General features: G+C 49.9%; 1 protein-coding gene across 2 annotated transcripts in view; it reads right to left on the bottom strand.

The window, feature by feature from the left end:
- The window catches only part of LOC140427843 (E3 ubiquitin-protein ligase DZIP3-like), a 231092-nt gene that overhangs the window by 88396 nt on the left and 125305 nt on the right, over positions 1–17391 (bottom strand). Inside the window, exon 13 of one of the 2 annotated variants that reach the window (XM_072513611.1) lies at positions 2203–2354. In XM_072513611.1, the coding sequence (XP_072369712.1) occupies positions 2203–2354 (152 nt within the window). Of the gene's footprint in view, positions 1–2202; positions 2368–17391 lie in introns of both variants that reach the window. The other variant, XM_072513610.1, reaches the window with a different exon arrangement.

Raw genomic sequence — 17391 nt, 5'->3', positions numbered from 1 at the left:
TTGAACAATGGAATAAAATTGCATTTATGTAGCATCTCAGCATATTTTAGAAACATCACAAAGCCCTTTGTGTTATAATTATTGTTACGTGGAATACCAGAGCTGCTTATTTTTTGAATTGTGTCATGACATTTTAAACATCTAACTCAACCACTGGAACAGATAGACCTAGGATGCAGTTTAACATTTTACTTAAAAGACTGCTCCTCTAACAATGCAGCACCCCCTCAGTACTGGACTGAAATGTCAGCCACAACAAGGTGTTGGACGAAGACCTGGGCTCATAACCTTCTGACTCAAAAGCAAAACTTCCAATTACCTAAACTGAACTGACAACTATGAGGCCACGAGAGCTGTTGGCTAATTTTTGCATCATCATAGGTACTTATTTTATTGTAGTTTATACGGGTATCATGGAAAGGAGATATTTATTAGCTGTACTGAATATCGTTAATAGAAACTAAGAATACAACATTGATAAATAAATATGTAGAGTACCAAAGCTGTCAAAATACACGAGCATAAAACATGTATTCCCTTCTTTATAGTTTAAAGTACTGTCTTGACAGGATTAGTGTCAACACCATTGGGTCAGAATAATTTGGATGCCACCTAATGGCAAAGTGTTTATCTCCAAGGGAGAACAAATAAAATGTGCAACCCGACTGCACCAAGGTTTCTTGTCAGTCACACTCAACATCATTCACGTGAAAAGGTTTGTCAGCTTTCCAAGATGAAGGAGACATGAATTCTGGAGGACAGATAAAAATACAAATCTAATATTCATGGGGTCACTACTGGTAACAGTAGCAGACCACTGGACAGCTGTAGCTGCAACAACCATTTGGAACTCAACACATCCAGGACAAAGCATTCTGCTTGACTGGTACCTTGGCATCCACTCCCACCACCACAGGTACACCATGGTTACAGTATGAAGGACAAACCACAACAACTTGGCAAACCTACCTCAACAACATCTCCCACTCTGAGGACAAGTACCACGACGAAGGGCAAGATTGAAATTAACCGAGACATCATCAACTGCAAGTTGTTTAGCAAATCACAACTCATCCTGAGTTGGACATACATTGCTGTTCTTTCATTGTTGCTGGGACAACATTTTGAAATTTGGGATTCTTCCATTCGGTGGCAGAGTGTCCACGCCGTCGGAAACGCCGTCGCATTTCACAACGTCGTGAACGGGCCGCTGGGCTTACCGATTCTGGCCCCTACAGGGGGCCAGCATGGCGCTGGAGCGGCCTCCCATCCCGGCGCGGACTGTGCACCGCGGGATCCGTGCATGCGCAGTGGCACCGGCGTCAACGAGGACACGCGCAGTGGCGCCACGCCAACACGCACATGTGCGGTGGCCTTCCTCAACGCGCCGGCCCCGTCGCAACATGGCGCGGGAGTTCAGGGTGTGGCGCGTAAGAAAATAGGCCCGGGGAATGAGGGACCGACCCGCCGATCGGCGGGCCCCGATTGCGGGCCTGGCCCCATCGGAGTCCCCCCCCCCCCCCACAGGCAGAGTTCCTGCCGGCTGCGACCAAGTGTGGATGGCACCGATGGGACTTAGCCTTTTTAGAGCGGCCACTCGGCCCATCCGGGCCGGAGAATCGGCGGCCCGACCGCGTACAGCGGCCCGCGACCGGCGCCAAATCGCATGCCGGCGGTGGGGCTCCGGTGCCCAGTTGCGGGGATTCTCCGACCCGGCCCCAGGCTGGGAGGATCCCGCCCCCTATACTATACTTAACACCATTGCGAAGCACCATTACCAAATAATTCAGCAGTCCAGAAAGAAGGTCAGCAGCACCTCTCGCCAACTAGAAATCGGCAACAAATGTTTCAACGGAGAGACAGGTGAATAAGTTAAAAAATGTTTGGAAAATAAACCTTCATGTACAGCTTACACTTAAATAAGATTCTCCACTGATGAATCTTACACAAAATTATTCTAAAAACATTATGTCCAATTCACTAATTAACCATCCACTCTTAAATGAACTAAATTATACATCTATACATATGCAAAAAGCCTCGGCTGCATATGACCCACAAGGGTTTACTCATTAAATGAAAATGTATTGAAGTGGGCAGACTTTGTTAAAAATAATAATTCCATGCAATTAAATCACAACACTATAAAATGACAATATAATGTTGTTGAAGAAATAGTATTTCACACTGTACGCTACTTACCTTGATCTGGCTAGTCTCCTCATTTTCAGGTTCATCTTCACTTCTATTGTTGGAGTCACAGGATTCAACTGGAGAAACAGCGGAAACTAGTAAAGGTGCAGGCACCCTCTGATTATCCTTGAGATCAGGTGTAGTTGTCAAACTATCCAGAGCTGGTTTCAAACCGAAAGTTAAACAGAGAAAGCAATTTGAGAAAAATGGAAAATCCATTTCAAAATTATGCTTCAAAGATTAGAATCCCCCCCGCCAAAGTCTTGGACAAGATTCAAAATGCACTCATGCCGGACATTGAATTACTCCCCCTAAAGGCAGGTAGGATGAGACACATCTCAGGTGGGATTCTCCAGTCCCCCAGCCACGTGCACCTCGGCGACATGCCATTCGCTGGCGGAGCGTTTCTCTCCTCCTGCTGCTTGTCAATGGGATTTTCCATTGAAGCCACCCCATGGCGCCGGGAAACCTGCAGGCGGTGGTGCACTGCCAACGGGCAAAGAGAATCCCAACGGCCAGAGAATTCTGGCTCTCATTCTCAGCTTGCCATCCCTTGTTCCAACATTCTCTTCCTTTCCATTTCCTCACACAAATTTTGTTTACTTTCAAAATTTAAATTACTTGTTTAGGGCATCAACCTTTTCAAACCGTTACAAAACTAGAAATGACATAGCTCGTTGTGAATTTTTGTTTGAAAATTGTGTTTAAAAATGAAGGAGAATTTTAATGTATCTTTCAACCCACACTCAGCTGAATGATTTTTTCTGAAGTCTACAGAATACAAAAAATAGTTCATAAGAAATAGTGGTACGAAATCCAGCTCATAAAGCCTGCTCCATCATTCAATATGATCACATCTGATCTAAATGTGGTCTTTATTCCACATTCCTGCTTTCTGCCCAACGACCACCAACCCTCGACTCCCTTGTAGATCAAAAATCTGTTGAGCCCAGTTTTGAAGATATTCAATGACTCACCTCCACAGCTCTGTGGATAAGAATGCCATCTGAGAAAATAAATTCTTCATTATCTCCCACTTAAATGGGAGACTCCTTATTTCAAACTGTATCCCGAATTCTAGATTCCCCCACAAAGAGAAAAATTCTCTCGGCATCCACTCTGTCAAACCCCCTAAGAATCTCACGTTTCAATAAGATAATCTCTCATTCTTCTAAATCCAATGAGTATACGACCATCCTCCTCAACCTTTTCACATAAGACTACCCCTTCATGCCAGGAATCAGCCTTGTGAACCTTCTCTAAACTACTTCCAATGCAATTATATCCCTCTTTAGGAAAGGAGACCAAGATTGTACCTTGTACTTGAGGTTTGGTCTGACTAATGTCCTCTCAAGTTGTAACAAGACTACCTTACTTTTCATCCCCTTTGCAATAGCGGACAAAAGCTGAAACCGGGTGTAATCTGTACACTTGCCATTTTATAACACAGTCAATTTTCCAGTGACGGTGATGTGTTGAGCGGACGCACATCAGGTTGCTCTCCTCCAAACCAGAACCAAAAAGGGCACTTTTAGTCGAATATCGCCCAAAATCCGAAGACCAAACAACCTCAACGACGAGAAGAAAACAACCACAAGAGTATGCCAGCAAACAGGAGCTTGAGGGGCTGAAAAAATGGCGGAAGTTGTGGAAAAAGCCACGAGCAGCAGGCGGGTCAGGCGGCGGACCCAAGAAGCGAAAGATCCCTGGCTGCCTAGGAGAAAGGGAGACCAACGACCCAAGCAGCAGCCTCCCCCCCCCCCCTCACCACCTGGAGAGGAATGGGTCGCAGAAGGAAGCGAGAACAGGGGAAGGCAGGCGAGAGGTTAGACAGGGAAAACGGGCAGTCAGCGGGCATAAGGTAGGGGCAGGACTGGCGCCACCACACTAGCAGAAATAGCTAGCACGGGAAGACAGAAAGCAAAGGGGACCGCAACACACCTCCCGGCAGGGAGGGAGCACCTGGTCGGGGGTGGGCGCACAGGGACGAAGCAGGGGAAAGCACAGGGGGAGACAGGGAAATGGTGATGCAGGAAGGGGGGATGGGGCATGGGGGGACAGACCACAAAAGAAATAGAACAGGGAGAATGAGATGGTTTCCGCATCGGGCTTCGGTGGGTGAGGAATGGGCTGAGGAAACAAGATGGCGCCACAACAGCCAATTTGGAGACTCCCTGGACAAAGGGAAACCCGGAGCACATGGGCTCAACCTCATGGTGAGACTGGTGACTGCGGCCATTTTGGATGGCCCCCGAACAAAGGGAGACCCCGGAGTTCCACCAGGTAAGGATTGTTGATCCCACAGGAAACCCCCCACCAGGGTTATCACCTGGAATGTCAGGGGATTTAACGGCACAGTGAAAAGATCCAGAGTCTTCGCCCACCTTAGAAGTTTGAAGGCCGACATAGTCTTCTTGCAAGAAACACGCCTGAGGGAGAAGGACCAACTGCGGGTAAGGGCTGGGTGGGACAGACGTACCATTCATGCTACGGGACGAGGACTAGGGGATTAGCCATACTGATTCGCAAGAGGATGAGATTCACCGCGACAAGGACGGTTACAGTCCCAGGGGGATGGTACGTCATGGTCAGGGGTGTCCTGGACGGGGCACCAGTAGACCTGGTAAATGTGTACGCACCCAACAGGGACGACACATATTTATTTAAAAACACCATGGCGGAAATCCCCGACACTGATATGCACCAATTGATCAAACGGGGTGACTTTAACTGTGTTCGCTGACGGACCGATTGAACACCAGATCGGGGAAATAGACGGGCATGGGTTGGGAGTTGGGAACAATCATGGAGAAGATGGGGGCGGTTCCCTTGGCTGTTCTTAAACCCCAGTGAGAAGGGATTCTCGTTCTTTTCTCTGGTCTACAAAGAGTACTCAAGAATAGACTTCTTTGCAGTGGGAAAAGCGGTGCTTCCAGGAATAGTAAGAGCAGAATATTCCGCGATAGTTATCTCGGACTAGGCTCCACACTACATGGTCGTGAGGTTGGAAACAGGCCGTGCCCAATGCCCCATGTGGAGGTTGGACACGGACCTACTGGCCGATAAGGACTTCTGTCATAAGAAATCACAAGCCGTAGGCGAGTACATCACAAATAACCAGAGGGAGGAAGTCTCACCTTCCACGCTCTGGGAGGCACTGAAGGCGGTGATTAGGGGAGAGATTATAGCCTACAAGGCATGTAGAGACAGAGAAGAGAGGGTGGCCAAGCAACAATTGATCAACTGCATTCTGGAGATCGACAGAAAGTACTCCGAGGCCCCGACTGTAGAGCTTCTGGCAGAGAGAAAAAAGCTACAGATGGACTTTAACCTGTTATCCACCAGGAAAACAGTGCACCAACTCCCCCAGACACGGGGGACCATCTACGAACATGGGGGAAAGGCTGGCCGTCTAATGGCTCACCAGCTGACAAAGCAGGCAGCAAGGTGAGAGATAGCTCAAGTGAGGATCGGCAGAGGCAGACTGGTGACTGAGCTAAAAGAGGTCAACCGAACGTTCAAGACCTTTTACCGAGGACAGTATACCTCCGAACCCGACGGCGACGCGCGGATGAAATGGTTACGTGATGGACAGGACATGCCAGTTGTGAGGGACGATAGACGGGGAGCTTGAAGCACCAATGGAGTGGGAGAGATCATGAAGAGATTCAGCTCCATGCAGGCAGGGAAGGCACCGGGACCCGATGGGTTCCTGACGGACCTCTCTAAGAAATTCACACCAGCCCTGGCCCCACACCTACGGGACATGTTTGCAGACTCGCTAGTGAGGGGCACCTTGCCTCTTATGCTAACAGAGACCACAATATCACTGATATCCAAAAAAGAAAATGACCCGATGGAATGCGATCATACAGACCCATTTAGCTACTCAATGGAGATGCGAAGATATTAGCGAAAGTCCTGGCCAAGAAATTGGAGAACTTTGTACCAGAGGTAGTCGCAGAAAACCAGAAGGGCTTTGTCAAGGGTAGGCAGCTAACTGTGAACATCAGGCGGCTGCTGAATGCAATAATGACCACACCCTTGGGGGGAACACCACAGGTGATTGTCTCCCTCGATGCAGAAAAGGCCTTCAACAGAGTCGAATGGAAGTACCTCATAGTGGTTTGGGTTGGGGATGGGTTTCACCTCGTGGGTGAAACTCCTGTACAACGCCCCCAAGGCGAGCGTTCGGACCAACACCATCAGCTCTGAATATTTCCAGCTACATCGGGGCACAATGCAAGAATGTCCCATTATCCCTGTTTTTGTTCGGCTTGGCAATTAAAACCCTGGCAATCGCCCTGCAAGATGCGAAAAGCTGGAAGGGCATCCAAACAGGGGGCAGAGAGCATAAGAGTGTCACTCTATGCAGATGACCTGCTCCTCTACATCTCAGACCCACACAATGGTCTGAAAGCAATCATGCAACTGCTGGAAGAGTTTGGAGTCTTTTCAGGCTACAAACCCAACCCGGGCAAGAGCGAGGCCTTCTCGGATTCACAAGTGGAGGAAGTTAAAAAGGATCTACTGAAATGGGATGCAAGTGGGTGAGGGGATGGATACGAGAACCAAACACGGAATGGGTAAGGCTGGAGGAGTCCTCCTGCAAGGGAATGGCCCTCGCCAATACAGAACTCCCATCCCCCCAACAAAGTACACATCCTGTCCAGTGGTGGCGGGCGGTCACTCTGAAAACATGGAACCAAATAAGGCAGCATTTCGGATGAACCGGTATATCCCCCACCTGCAGCAACCACGGATTCCCACCAGCCATGCTTGACGCCACATTTTAAAATTGGAGACAGGACAATGGGGCCGCTACCGGTCAGGGATCTCTACATAGGAGATAGACCCGTGACCTTGGACAAACTGACGGAGGACCTGGACATGCCGACCGGACAGGAACTCGGACACCTCCAAATTAAACTATTTTTCCGCAAGGAGACGGCAAGGTATCCCAGGGCCCCAAGAGACACACTACTGGAGGAACAAATAAACACAGACAGCAAGGAGGGGAGAAACTGTGAGAATATATACGGATGGTTACTGGATAGGGCAAGACTACCACTGGCCGAAGCCAGATGAAAATGGGAAGACGAGTTGGGGACAGGAGTGGGTTGCAGAATTTGGAGCGAAGCACTGAGTAGGGCCAACTCCACCTCCTCCTGCACCAGGCTAAGCCTCATGCAGTTTAAAGTGGTACACAGAGCTCACCTAATCAGAACCTGAATGAACAGGTTCTTCCCCCCGGAGGTGGAGGTCAAATGTGAACGGTGCCAGGGAAGCCCGGCCAACGACATCCACATATCCTGGGCCTGTCCCAGACTTGTTGGGTTCCCAACAGCCTTCTTTAGGGCAATGTCCATGGTTGTGGGGGTGAGGGTGGAGCTGTGCCTGAGAGTGGCAGTCTTCAGTGGTATCGGCCAGCCAGAACTACATATGGGGAGGAGGGCGGATGCCCTAGCTTTTGCTTCCTTAATCGCATGCCAGGGAATCTTGCTCGGCTGGCGATCAGCAGCGCCATCCACAGCTGCAGACTGGCTGGCAGACCTCTTCAAATTCCTCACCGAGAGAAGATCAAGTACACCAACCGAGGGTCGGACAAGGGCTTCCACAACATGCGGAGGCTATTCATCAGCCTGTTCCAAGACTTGTTTGAGGTCAACAGTAACTGTGGAAAGAGAGGAGGGTGGGAAAGGGAGGGAGGAAGAGAAGGGAAAGCACACACAAGAGGAAGAGCTGGAGGAAGAGAGGGAAAGAAGGGACCCCAAGGGGGCCATAGAGTGGAACACATGGGGCAAAAGGAGAGGAGGGGCGGGGTCACGCAGCCCCCCCTCCTCCACCAATGACAAAAAACTAAAGACCCCAACAGAAAGAAGCGGAACGCTGTGTGTGACGCCAAAGGCAGAAGGCAGCACTAAGAGGGATACTAAGCCACCAACAAAGGACAGTAAGAAGTCTTACGACACCAGGTTAAAGTCCAACAGGTTTGTTTCGAATCACTAGCTTTCGGAGCACTGCTCCTTCCTCAGGTGAATGAAGAGGTGGGTTCCAGAAACATATATATAGACAAAGTCAATGATGCAAGATGATATTTTGAATGCAAGTCTTTGCAGGTAATTAAGTCTTTACAGATGAAGGGATAGTACGTGGACAAGGAAAAGAAAGAGAAGTATCAAGCCTTACGATATGCCCAATGTGACTGTACAGAGGCAGGATGGAAAGACATTACAGGAGATGTGTTAACTGCATTCAGACATATAAGTTGCAGAAACAATGGCGTTATTGTGCAAGTTGAGTGCAGTGTATGCATTCAGGTAGATGGGAGACTAGAGGAGAGTAATTTGGGAGTTTGAGAGTGTTTGAAAATACAGGGACAGAGGAGGATAGTAGGGTGACCTAAAACAGACAGGATAATGTGGATATTAGAGGTTGCAAGGACTTTATTGGAGAAAGCTTTACCTAAGAAAGAGGTTGAGACGTTGCAGGATTTCTGAAGATGGCCAAATCTAGGGTACTGCTCATAGGAGAAGATGCAGGTAGTGAGAGAGAGAGAATAGGAGTGAAGAAAAATCAGAGGAAAGTGGACCAGGTCAATTCATATCAAGGTTGAAATCAATACGGATGAGAAGTTCTTCTGTACAAGGGCAGAATGAAGAGCTGATGGGGGAGTTTCAGCTGTAAAGTGGAAATTGCAGGGGCATTGGCCAATGTTTTGGTCTTCCCTAGACTCGGGAGATGTCAGAGGACTGGAGAATTGCAAACATTACACCCTTATTCCGAAAGGTTGTAAGGATAAGCCCAGCAATTACAGACCAATCTGTTTAACTTGGGTGGTGGGGAAACTTCTAGAAATTATTAGGGATAGTATGAATAATCACATGGAAAAATGTGGGTTGATCAGGAAGAACCAACATGAATTTCTGAAAGGAAAATCATGTTTAACTAACTTACTGGAGTTTTTTGAACAATAACAGAGAGGGTTGTTGAGGGTAATGCTGTTAATATGATGTACATAGACATTCAAAGGTATTTGGTAGAGTGCCGCAGACTTGTGAGCAAATTCTAGTTCATGGAACAAAAAGGAAAGTGGGCACTTGGATAAGAAATTGGCTGAGTGACAGTAAACAGAACAGCAAGTTATGGTTGATGGATATTCTTTGGGTCAGAGGAAGGTTTGTAGTGGAGTTCCCGGGTGTCGATATTGGAACCCTTGGGCGCGATTCTCCGAAAAAATGTCCAAGTCTGGTAGCGAGTGGGAATTACCACGAGCTTCCCGGCGCTCGGCACAGCGAGGCTGGCAATGCAATTCAGCGTTAATTGGTCCACTTAAGGAGGTCTCAAAGGCTTCTCATCGCAAATGAAGGCTCGCCAGCTGATTCGCCGGGATCGCGCTCGACAATCCCCCCGCTAACAAGGTCGAGCAGCACTTGCTCAGCCAGCCACAGCCAGCTCGCAACAATGGTGCCGAGGAGACCAGCCCCAAGATTCAGGGATGCAGATCTGGGGAGGCTGCTAGTCCCCCTGGTGGCCAGGAGGGATGTCCTGTTCCCCCGAGGGCCCAAGAGGATGAGCCATAGGGCAGCCAGTGCTACCTGGGACGAGGTGGTGGCAGCTGTGAGCGCGGGGAGTGTGAACAGGCCTTCAGTGCTGAAAAAAGGTCAATGACCTACACTGGGCAACATGAGCGAGTAGACACACAAACCATCCCTCCACCCCCCCCCCCCCCAAAGATCCCAACCCTCCCTTTATACACCCTGTCATATTGCTACTCCTGGTAGCATGTTGTATTACTTGGTTAAAGTAATATCTGTCGTTAATGGATGCAGATGATCTTAAAGAATACACAAGTCTTCGATGTAAAGTAAACAAATTTATTAAGTAACGATAAAATTAATAAGTGAGTTTGCCACTCTACTGAACTAACTATAGAAATAAAGTAATGAGATATAACTATATAAACTGTATCTGAACTACACGTGGTGTCCAGGCTGTGACCGGACTCTGCTACACAACTGCTATCTAACTACTCCTGCATGGAAATAATCCTAGAGCCTCTAGGAGCTCGGTTATATAGTGTGGTTTAGTGGTGCCCTCTAGTGTTACTGTCACAGCTGTTGTGATTAACCCTTTAAGTTACATGTATGTCTACATATCATTACGCACCATTCCCACCCTTGTGAAACAAGCGTGTGGCTAACGATGCCCTCTCCTGAGGAAAAGCTCTCCCATAATCATCAGGAGAGGGCCCAGACTGGCGGAGGGGTGCCGGACTTAAGAATCCTCACCGCTTTCGAAGAGTGTGCCCTGGAGGTGACTGAGGACAGATCGTTCACCCACGCGGAGGCTGGCGGACGCCGTAGAGGTGAGGAACCACCGGGATCCACCCACGGGGACCTGTCAAACGTTTGTTGTCATTGCCTTACTGACTGACCTATTCCTCCCACTGACCACATGTCCATTCTCCAGCAGATCCTCCAGGCGATAGCGCCGGCCGATCTCGGGCGGCACCCTTTCCTGCCTCCCATGAGACCACCTCAGAGGAGAGCCCTGAGGATGTAACCATTATAGTCTCGGCACAGCTGTCATCCCCACCAGTGCAGATACACACACCTCGGTGGGACATATTAGTGGACATCTTCTGGGGCACAATCTGGTGAGCACCGCACTGCTGATGATGCATATCAGGTGGAGGCAGGAACCCCCAGGCGAGACAGCAGGTGGAGGGCTGCTGGCTCCCAGGACCCAGCTAGGTCACAGCCTGATGCTGAGCCTGTGGTACAGAAGTACCCGGAGTTGTTTGAGATGATAGGAAGCAACCGGGACATTCAGATAGAGATGTCAGCGGCACTCCAGCAGGTCCATAGCTGAGTGGTGGAGTCCCAGGGGCTATAAGTGCAGGAGATGTCACCGGCAGTGCATGGCATTGAGGCCAACACTGCAAGGCTGGCGGCCGCGGTGGAAAGCCTGGTGCATGACTTCGCACCATTAGTAAAGGTGTCCAAGGCGTCGTGCAGTCGGTGACGGCCATGGCTGAAGGGCAGCCAGGGCTCGAACCAGCTGTCGCTCCATCCCAATGTGAACGCCAGGGTCCTTTGGGCACCGACCTGGGGGATGGGTCGCTGGGTGCCAACCTGGAGCCGTACCATGGAGTGGTGACGATAGCCACCAGCTCCCCCGAGTTCCATTCCTCTGATGAGACAGTCAGCTCTCAGAGTCAGCACATGGGACAGGGTGGTACGGCTGTGCATGTGCTGCCGACAAGTGAGCTGGGGCCCTCTGGCTCCTCACAGAAGCTCTTCTGCCAAGTTCACGCTTTTCAAAAGGAGTACCAATCGGCACCAGCTTGAGCACTTGCTGGGGAGGCCGCTGAATGACAAGAGGCCGTTCGATATGGGGTGGCACTCTTTAATTGTATGGAAATTGGACTTAAATGGTGATAATTGTTTTTTTGCCACGCTAATGTGAGATCCCGATTTCGCCTTTGTGAGCTGGCCGGTTGCATCACAAACTGTTTGGCACCTGGCGCGTCTCGTTTTTGGCCTCTCCTGCTATTCACCGGCCTCGTTTCACTTGAGCAAGAGGGCAATGAGACCTGAGAATCGCACCCCTTGTCTTTCCTTATATATATTAATGACCTAGATCATGGAGTGCAGGGAACAATTTCAAAGTTTGTGGTCGATACAAAACTTGGAAGATGAAGAGGACAGTGAAGTAATTCAAAAGGACATACAGAAGTTACTGGAGTGGGCAAATAGGTGGCAGATGAAGTTAAATGCAGAGACGTGTGAGGTGATTCATTTTGGTAGGAAGAACATGGAAAAACAGTATGAAATAAAGGACACGACTCTGAAGGGTGTGCAGTAGCAGAGGAATCATTGAAGTGGCAGGACAGGGGAGAGAGCTGTTCATAAAACATTAAGTATCCTGGGATTAATAGGGACATTAATAGTACAAGAGCATGGAGGTTATGCTCAACTTGTATAGGGCACTAGTTAGTGCTGGGGTATTGTACACAGATCTGGGAGCCACATGTTAGGAAGGATGTGAACGCATTGGAGAGAATGCATAAGAGGTTTTTAAAAAATGGTTCCAGCGATGAAAAACTTTGGTTATGACAATAGGTTGGAGAAGTTGGGTGTATTCTCCTTGGAGAAAAGAAACTTAGCCAAGTTCCGCACACGAGTACAGCCTCAACCGAGACCTTGGATTCATGTCGCATTACATTCACCCCCACCATCTGGCCTGGGCTTGCGAAATCCTACCAACTGTCCTTCCTGGCTTGAGAGAATTCACATCTTTTTAACCTGTGATTATCCCTCTCTCCAGTTGCTCCATCTGGACCTGTAAAGACTTAATTATCTGCAAAGATTCGCATTCAAAATATTATCCTGCATCATTGAGTTTGTCGATATCTATGTTTCTGGAACCCACCTCTTCATTCACCTGAGGAAGGAGCTGTGCTCCGAAAGCTGATGATTCGAAACAAACCTGTTGGACTTTAACCTGGTGTTGTAAGACTTCTTACTGTGCTCACCCCTGTCCAACGCCGGCATCTGCACATCATGGCCAACAAAGGAAGAGGAGGGGGTGTGGGGGGCAGACAGGGGAAACCACTAGCCTCTTCTGATCCCTAATCCTGAAATGCGCCTCCTGCAAAAAGACAACATTCGTCTTCAAACTCTTCAAATGAGCAAACACTCGAAACCTTTTAACCGGACCGTTTAATCCCCTCACGTTCAACTTAACTAGGGATCTCTGGACCCCCCCCAAATCTGCTCGAATCAGCCATACCCACCTGTGAGGAAATCCATAAGGGCCCAAATCTACCCCGATTCCAGGCCCAACCAAAATGACCACCATTACAACCCTTACACAAATCCATAAACAAAGAAACTATCATCGGCAATACTCTATCCTCCCCCCCCACCCCTCTCAATCTCCGATCCTACAATTCCCCGCTCCAATGATCCAGGTAATCAGCCGCAGCCCTCTCCCCCACTTCGCTCCCGTTAACAAGCACACCTGCAGCAGAGGACCCCCACTTGAGTAACAAGAACAGAACCAAACAAGAAAAAAAACACCCACTTTTCCCAATCCCACATCCAGAAATTGCACAAAGTGGGAAAAACCCTTACCCACTTCGATGAAACAAGGAACCCCATATTACCATGGGAAAGAACAAACAGAAAACATAACAGCAAAAAACACAAAAAGAGGCAAGAAACATGAACACGAACATATAAAATTCAAAACTCCATAACATCAAACAACCACAATCAGATTTCTCCCAGTCCATTTTTCCTCAGTCATTCGCTTCCTCTGGCATGTTAAAATAATGGTATCTGTATATGTGCATAGATCATTGAAGGTGGCAGGACAGATTGATAGCAGTTAATAAAGCATACAATATCCTGGGCTTTATTAATAGGAAGGATGTGCAATCATTAGAAAGCGTGCAGAAAAGATTCACAAGAATGGTCCCAGGGCTGAGGAATTTCAGTTATGAAGATGGATTGGACAAGTTAGGTCTGTTTCCTTAGAGAAGAGGTTGGAGAGGAGATCTGACAGAGGTAGTCAAAATCATGAGGGGTTTCAACAGTAGATAGTAAGAAACTATCCCGCCGGTGAAAGGATTAAGAATGAGGGGACACTTTTAAAGTAATGACTAAAAGAAGCAAAAGTGATACGAGGAAAATGTTTTCACACAGCGAGTGGTTAGGGTTTGGAATGCACTGCCCGAGAGTGTGGTGGAAGCATGCTCATTCGAAGCATTTAGAAGGGAATTAGACTGTTATCTGAAAAGGAGGAATGTGCGGGGTTACAGGGAGAAGGCTGGGAAACGGCACTAGATGAGTTGTTCATTTGGAGAGACAGTGATGACACGATGGGCCAAATAGCCTCTTTCTGAGCTGCAGCAATTCTGTGGCAGTCAGACTGAGCAACTAAAAGGTGAGTTTGCTTGGCAAGGCACAGATCAAGCGAGACTTCCGGAGGCGGCTATGAGGGAGTAAGTCGCACACTTTGTGGCTCCCGCTCTGGCCGGGCTTTTGGATCTTTTTCCTCGACTTTTTTGTGGCTTTGAGTTTTGGTTTTGAGTGCGGACATTTAGGCACTGGATCCACACAGTGGTGCATGGAACGGAGAACCCCAAGGGACTGTAAAGGAAGAAGTAGAAAGATAAGCAAGGGCTGGGTGGAGGTTGCCGCTGAAGATAACATGTTCGGACCCCTGCTGCGACGGCCCAGCCATTGATGGAGGAGCTGATGCAGGTCATCCAAGAGGGCTTCGCCAGACAGAAACGAGATTGTCTCGATCCAATAAAGGAGTCGATCGATCGGCTGGAACGCAGACTGGATGCCCAGGATCGGACAATCCAGAAGTTGGAGAAAGCGCTGGCGGACCAGGAGGAGCACCAAACGGTGGTCGGGCTGGAGGTGGGGATGCTGAAGGATCAGCAGAAGAGGCTGTTAGAAAAGGTGGAAGAGCTGGAGAACAGGGCGTGCCGGCAGAACTTAAGAATTGTCGGTCTCCCTGAAGGGGTTGAGGGGGCTGATGCTGGCGCGTTCGTGGTAAATATGTTCCAGAAGCTTCTGGGGGAGGGGGCTTTTCCCCGACCGTTGGAGGTGGACAGGGCGTACAGGGCGATGGCGAGGAAGCCACAGCCGGGGGACCCCCCAAAGGCGATGGTGGTTCAGTTCCACTGATTTTTAGATAAGGAGTGTGTCCTCCAGTGAGCCAAACGTACCAGGAGCTGCAAGTGGGACAATAACATATTGCGCGTCTATCAGGACCTGAGCGTGGAGGTGGCCAGAAGGAGGGCAAGTGAAGGAGATCCTGCTTAAGAAGCTGAAACCCGGGCTCCTCTACCCGGCACGCCTTTGGGTCACACATGAGGACCAGCACCATTATTTTGAGTCACCAGAAGAGGCGATGGACTTTGCCAAGAAGTGGTGTCTGGCACAGAACTGAGAACTTTTTTGGACTTAAGTGGCAGTATCTTTCTCTTTTCTTGTACGATGTATATATGGTTTGATTGTTGCCTTTTTTCTGTTTTTGAAGTTTGGGTGAAGATGGGGGAGTAAAAGTTATGTGGTTTTTGTTGGGTTTTTCGGTATTTTGGTGGGGGCTGTTTATTTTGTTATACTTTAATTTGCACTATTGAGGGGTTTCTTTGTGGGGGTCTCTGTCTGTCTTGGGCTGTCTCCTATGGTAATTAGGGGATTGTTCGGTTTTGGTTAGATGAGGGAAGTGGTTTTGATGGGCGAGGGGGAGGGGAGTAGGGAACAATAGGTGGGAGACTTTTTGGCGCGGGAGGAGAGGGTCACCAGACTAGCTGGGTGAGCTAGTCTACGGAAGCACAGTGGGGGATGTGTATTGGTTCAATACAGGGCAGGGGTTGGGTTATAGGGTATGTTGCTAGGGGGGGGGGGGGGGGGCGGGAAGGTTACTCTACTGACGAGGGAGGGACCTAGGTTCGGGGACAGAGAGGAGGTCGGGGGTGGGGGCTACCTGGAGGCGGGCAGATGGAGGTGCGGCACATGGGCGGGGGGCAGGCCCAGGAAGGGGGATAGCTGATCGGCTGGGGGGGGGGGGGGGGGGGGGGTGAGGGGGGGCGCGGTGCCCCCCCAACCTGGCTGATCACCTGGAAGGTTGGAGGGTTGAATGGGCCTGTCAAGGGGGCCCGTTTGCTCGCGCACCTGAGGGCTCTGAAGGCAGACGTGGTGATGTTGTAAGAGACACACCTGAAAGTAGCGGATCAAGTTAGGCTGCGGAAGTGTTGGGTCAGTCAGGTCTTCCATTCGGGGCTGGATACCAAGACGAGAGGGGTGGTGATTTTAATTAATAAGCAGGGCAATTCCAGGCAGGTAGTATAGTCTCGGATGGGGGGGGGGGGGGGGGGGGCCGTTATGTCATGGTGAGCGGTAAGCTGGAGGGGAGGAAGGTGGTATTGGTTAATGTGTATGCGCCGAATTGGGACGATGTTGAATTCGTTAAGTGGGTACTGGGGAAGATACCGGATCTGGACTCGCACAAGCTGGTGATGGGAGGGGAATTTAATACGGTTATCGACCCTGGCCTGGACCGGTCGTGCTCGAAAACAGGGAGGGTGCCAACGATGGCAAAGGTGTTGATAGGGTTCATGGAGCAGATGGGGGGGATCGACCCATGGAGGTTTAGGCAGCCGACGGTTAGGGAGTTCTCTTTCTACTCTCATGTACATAAAGTGTATTCCCGGATTGACTTTTTCATTTTGAGAGAGATCTGCTGGCGGGGTTGGTGGACACGGGCTTGCGAGCCGGCCCGACCGAGCCAACCCCACCCCCCCCCCCCCACCCAGTAGAACGCGGGTGGCAGCGGGGCAGGAGGAGCGGCGGCCTGAGCCAAAGCGGGGTCCGAGCCAGCAGCGAGGCCCGACACCCCACCCCCCCACACACCCCCCCCCTCCCCCGCCGGCGGCGGCAACCACCATGAGGCAGGCAGCGGCGGAACAAAGGGGGACTCCCGGCCCTAGAAGCCTGTCTCTCTCTCTCTGGTTCCGGGGTGAGTAGGAGGAGGGGGAAAAGCCCCCTGAAAACTCCCTCTTTTTGAGGGGGAAAAAAGGGGAATAAAGGGGAAAAAAAAAGAAAAAAGAACAAGAGAAGAAAGACTTAGAAAAAGAAAACTGTTAAAGGGACAGAACACTCCCACTCTCCTTCCACGCTTCTCAAAAAAGAAAACCAAACTTACCTGAAAAGAGTCTCATCAGAAGGGGGGGGGTAGAAAAAGAGGGGAAGGGGGGGAATAAGCGGGAAAGAAAAAAAATGCGAGAAGGGAGTCAAAGCAGAGGGAGAAAGGGCACCAAGAGCAAACGTGGCAATACACGAGCCCGCTCAGAGGAGCTATTTGGCACACGAAGCTGCGGAATGGAAGCCTCGCCACAACTAAAAGAACTGGGCAGACAGGAGCTTTCTCCCCCTGGCCGTAGGGGAACTGGAAGGCATCCTTAGCCGAGGCGCTAAGGGAACACCAGCAAGAAAGCAAGGCAGGGACCAAAGCAGACATAGAGGCTGCAGTACAGACAGCAATGGCCAAGGCCCTGGCGGAGGTGCAGCTCGCCCTGGCAGAGCAGAGAAGAAACTGGAAGCCCAGGAGGAGAAACTGGAAACTCAAAAGGCGACCATTAAGGAGCTGGAGAGGGCTGCGACTGACACG

The sequence above is a fragment of the Scyliorhinus torazame genome, chromosome 8 (genome assembly GCF_047496885.1).
Source record: "Scyliorhinus torazame isolate Kashiwa2021f chromosome 8, sScyTor2.1, whole genome shotgun sequence".
Classification (NCBI taxonomy): Eukaryota; Metazoa; Chordata; class Chondrichthyes; order Carcharhiniformes; family Scyliorhinidae; genus Scyliorhinus; species Scyliorhinus torazame.
This window is presented reverse-complemented; position numbering and strand designations above follow the sequence as displayed.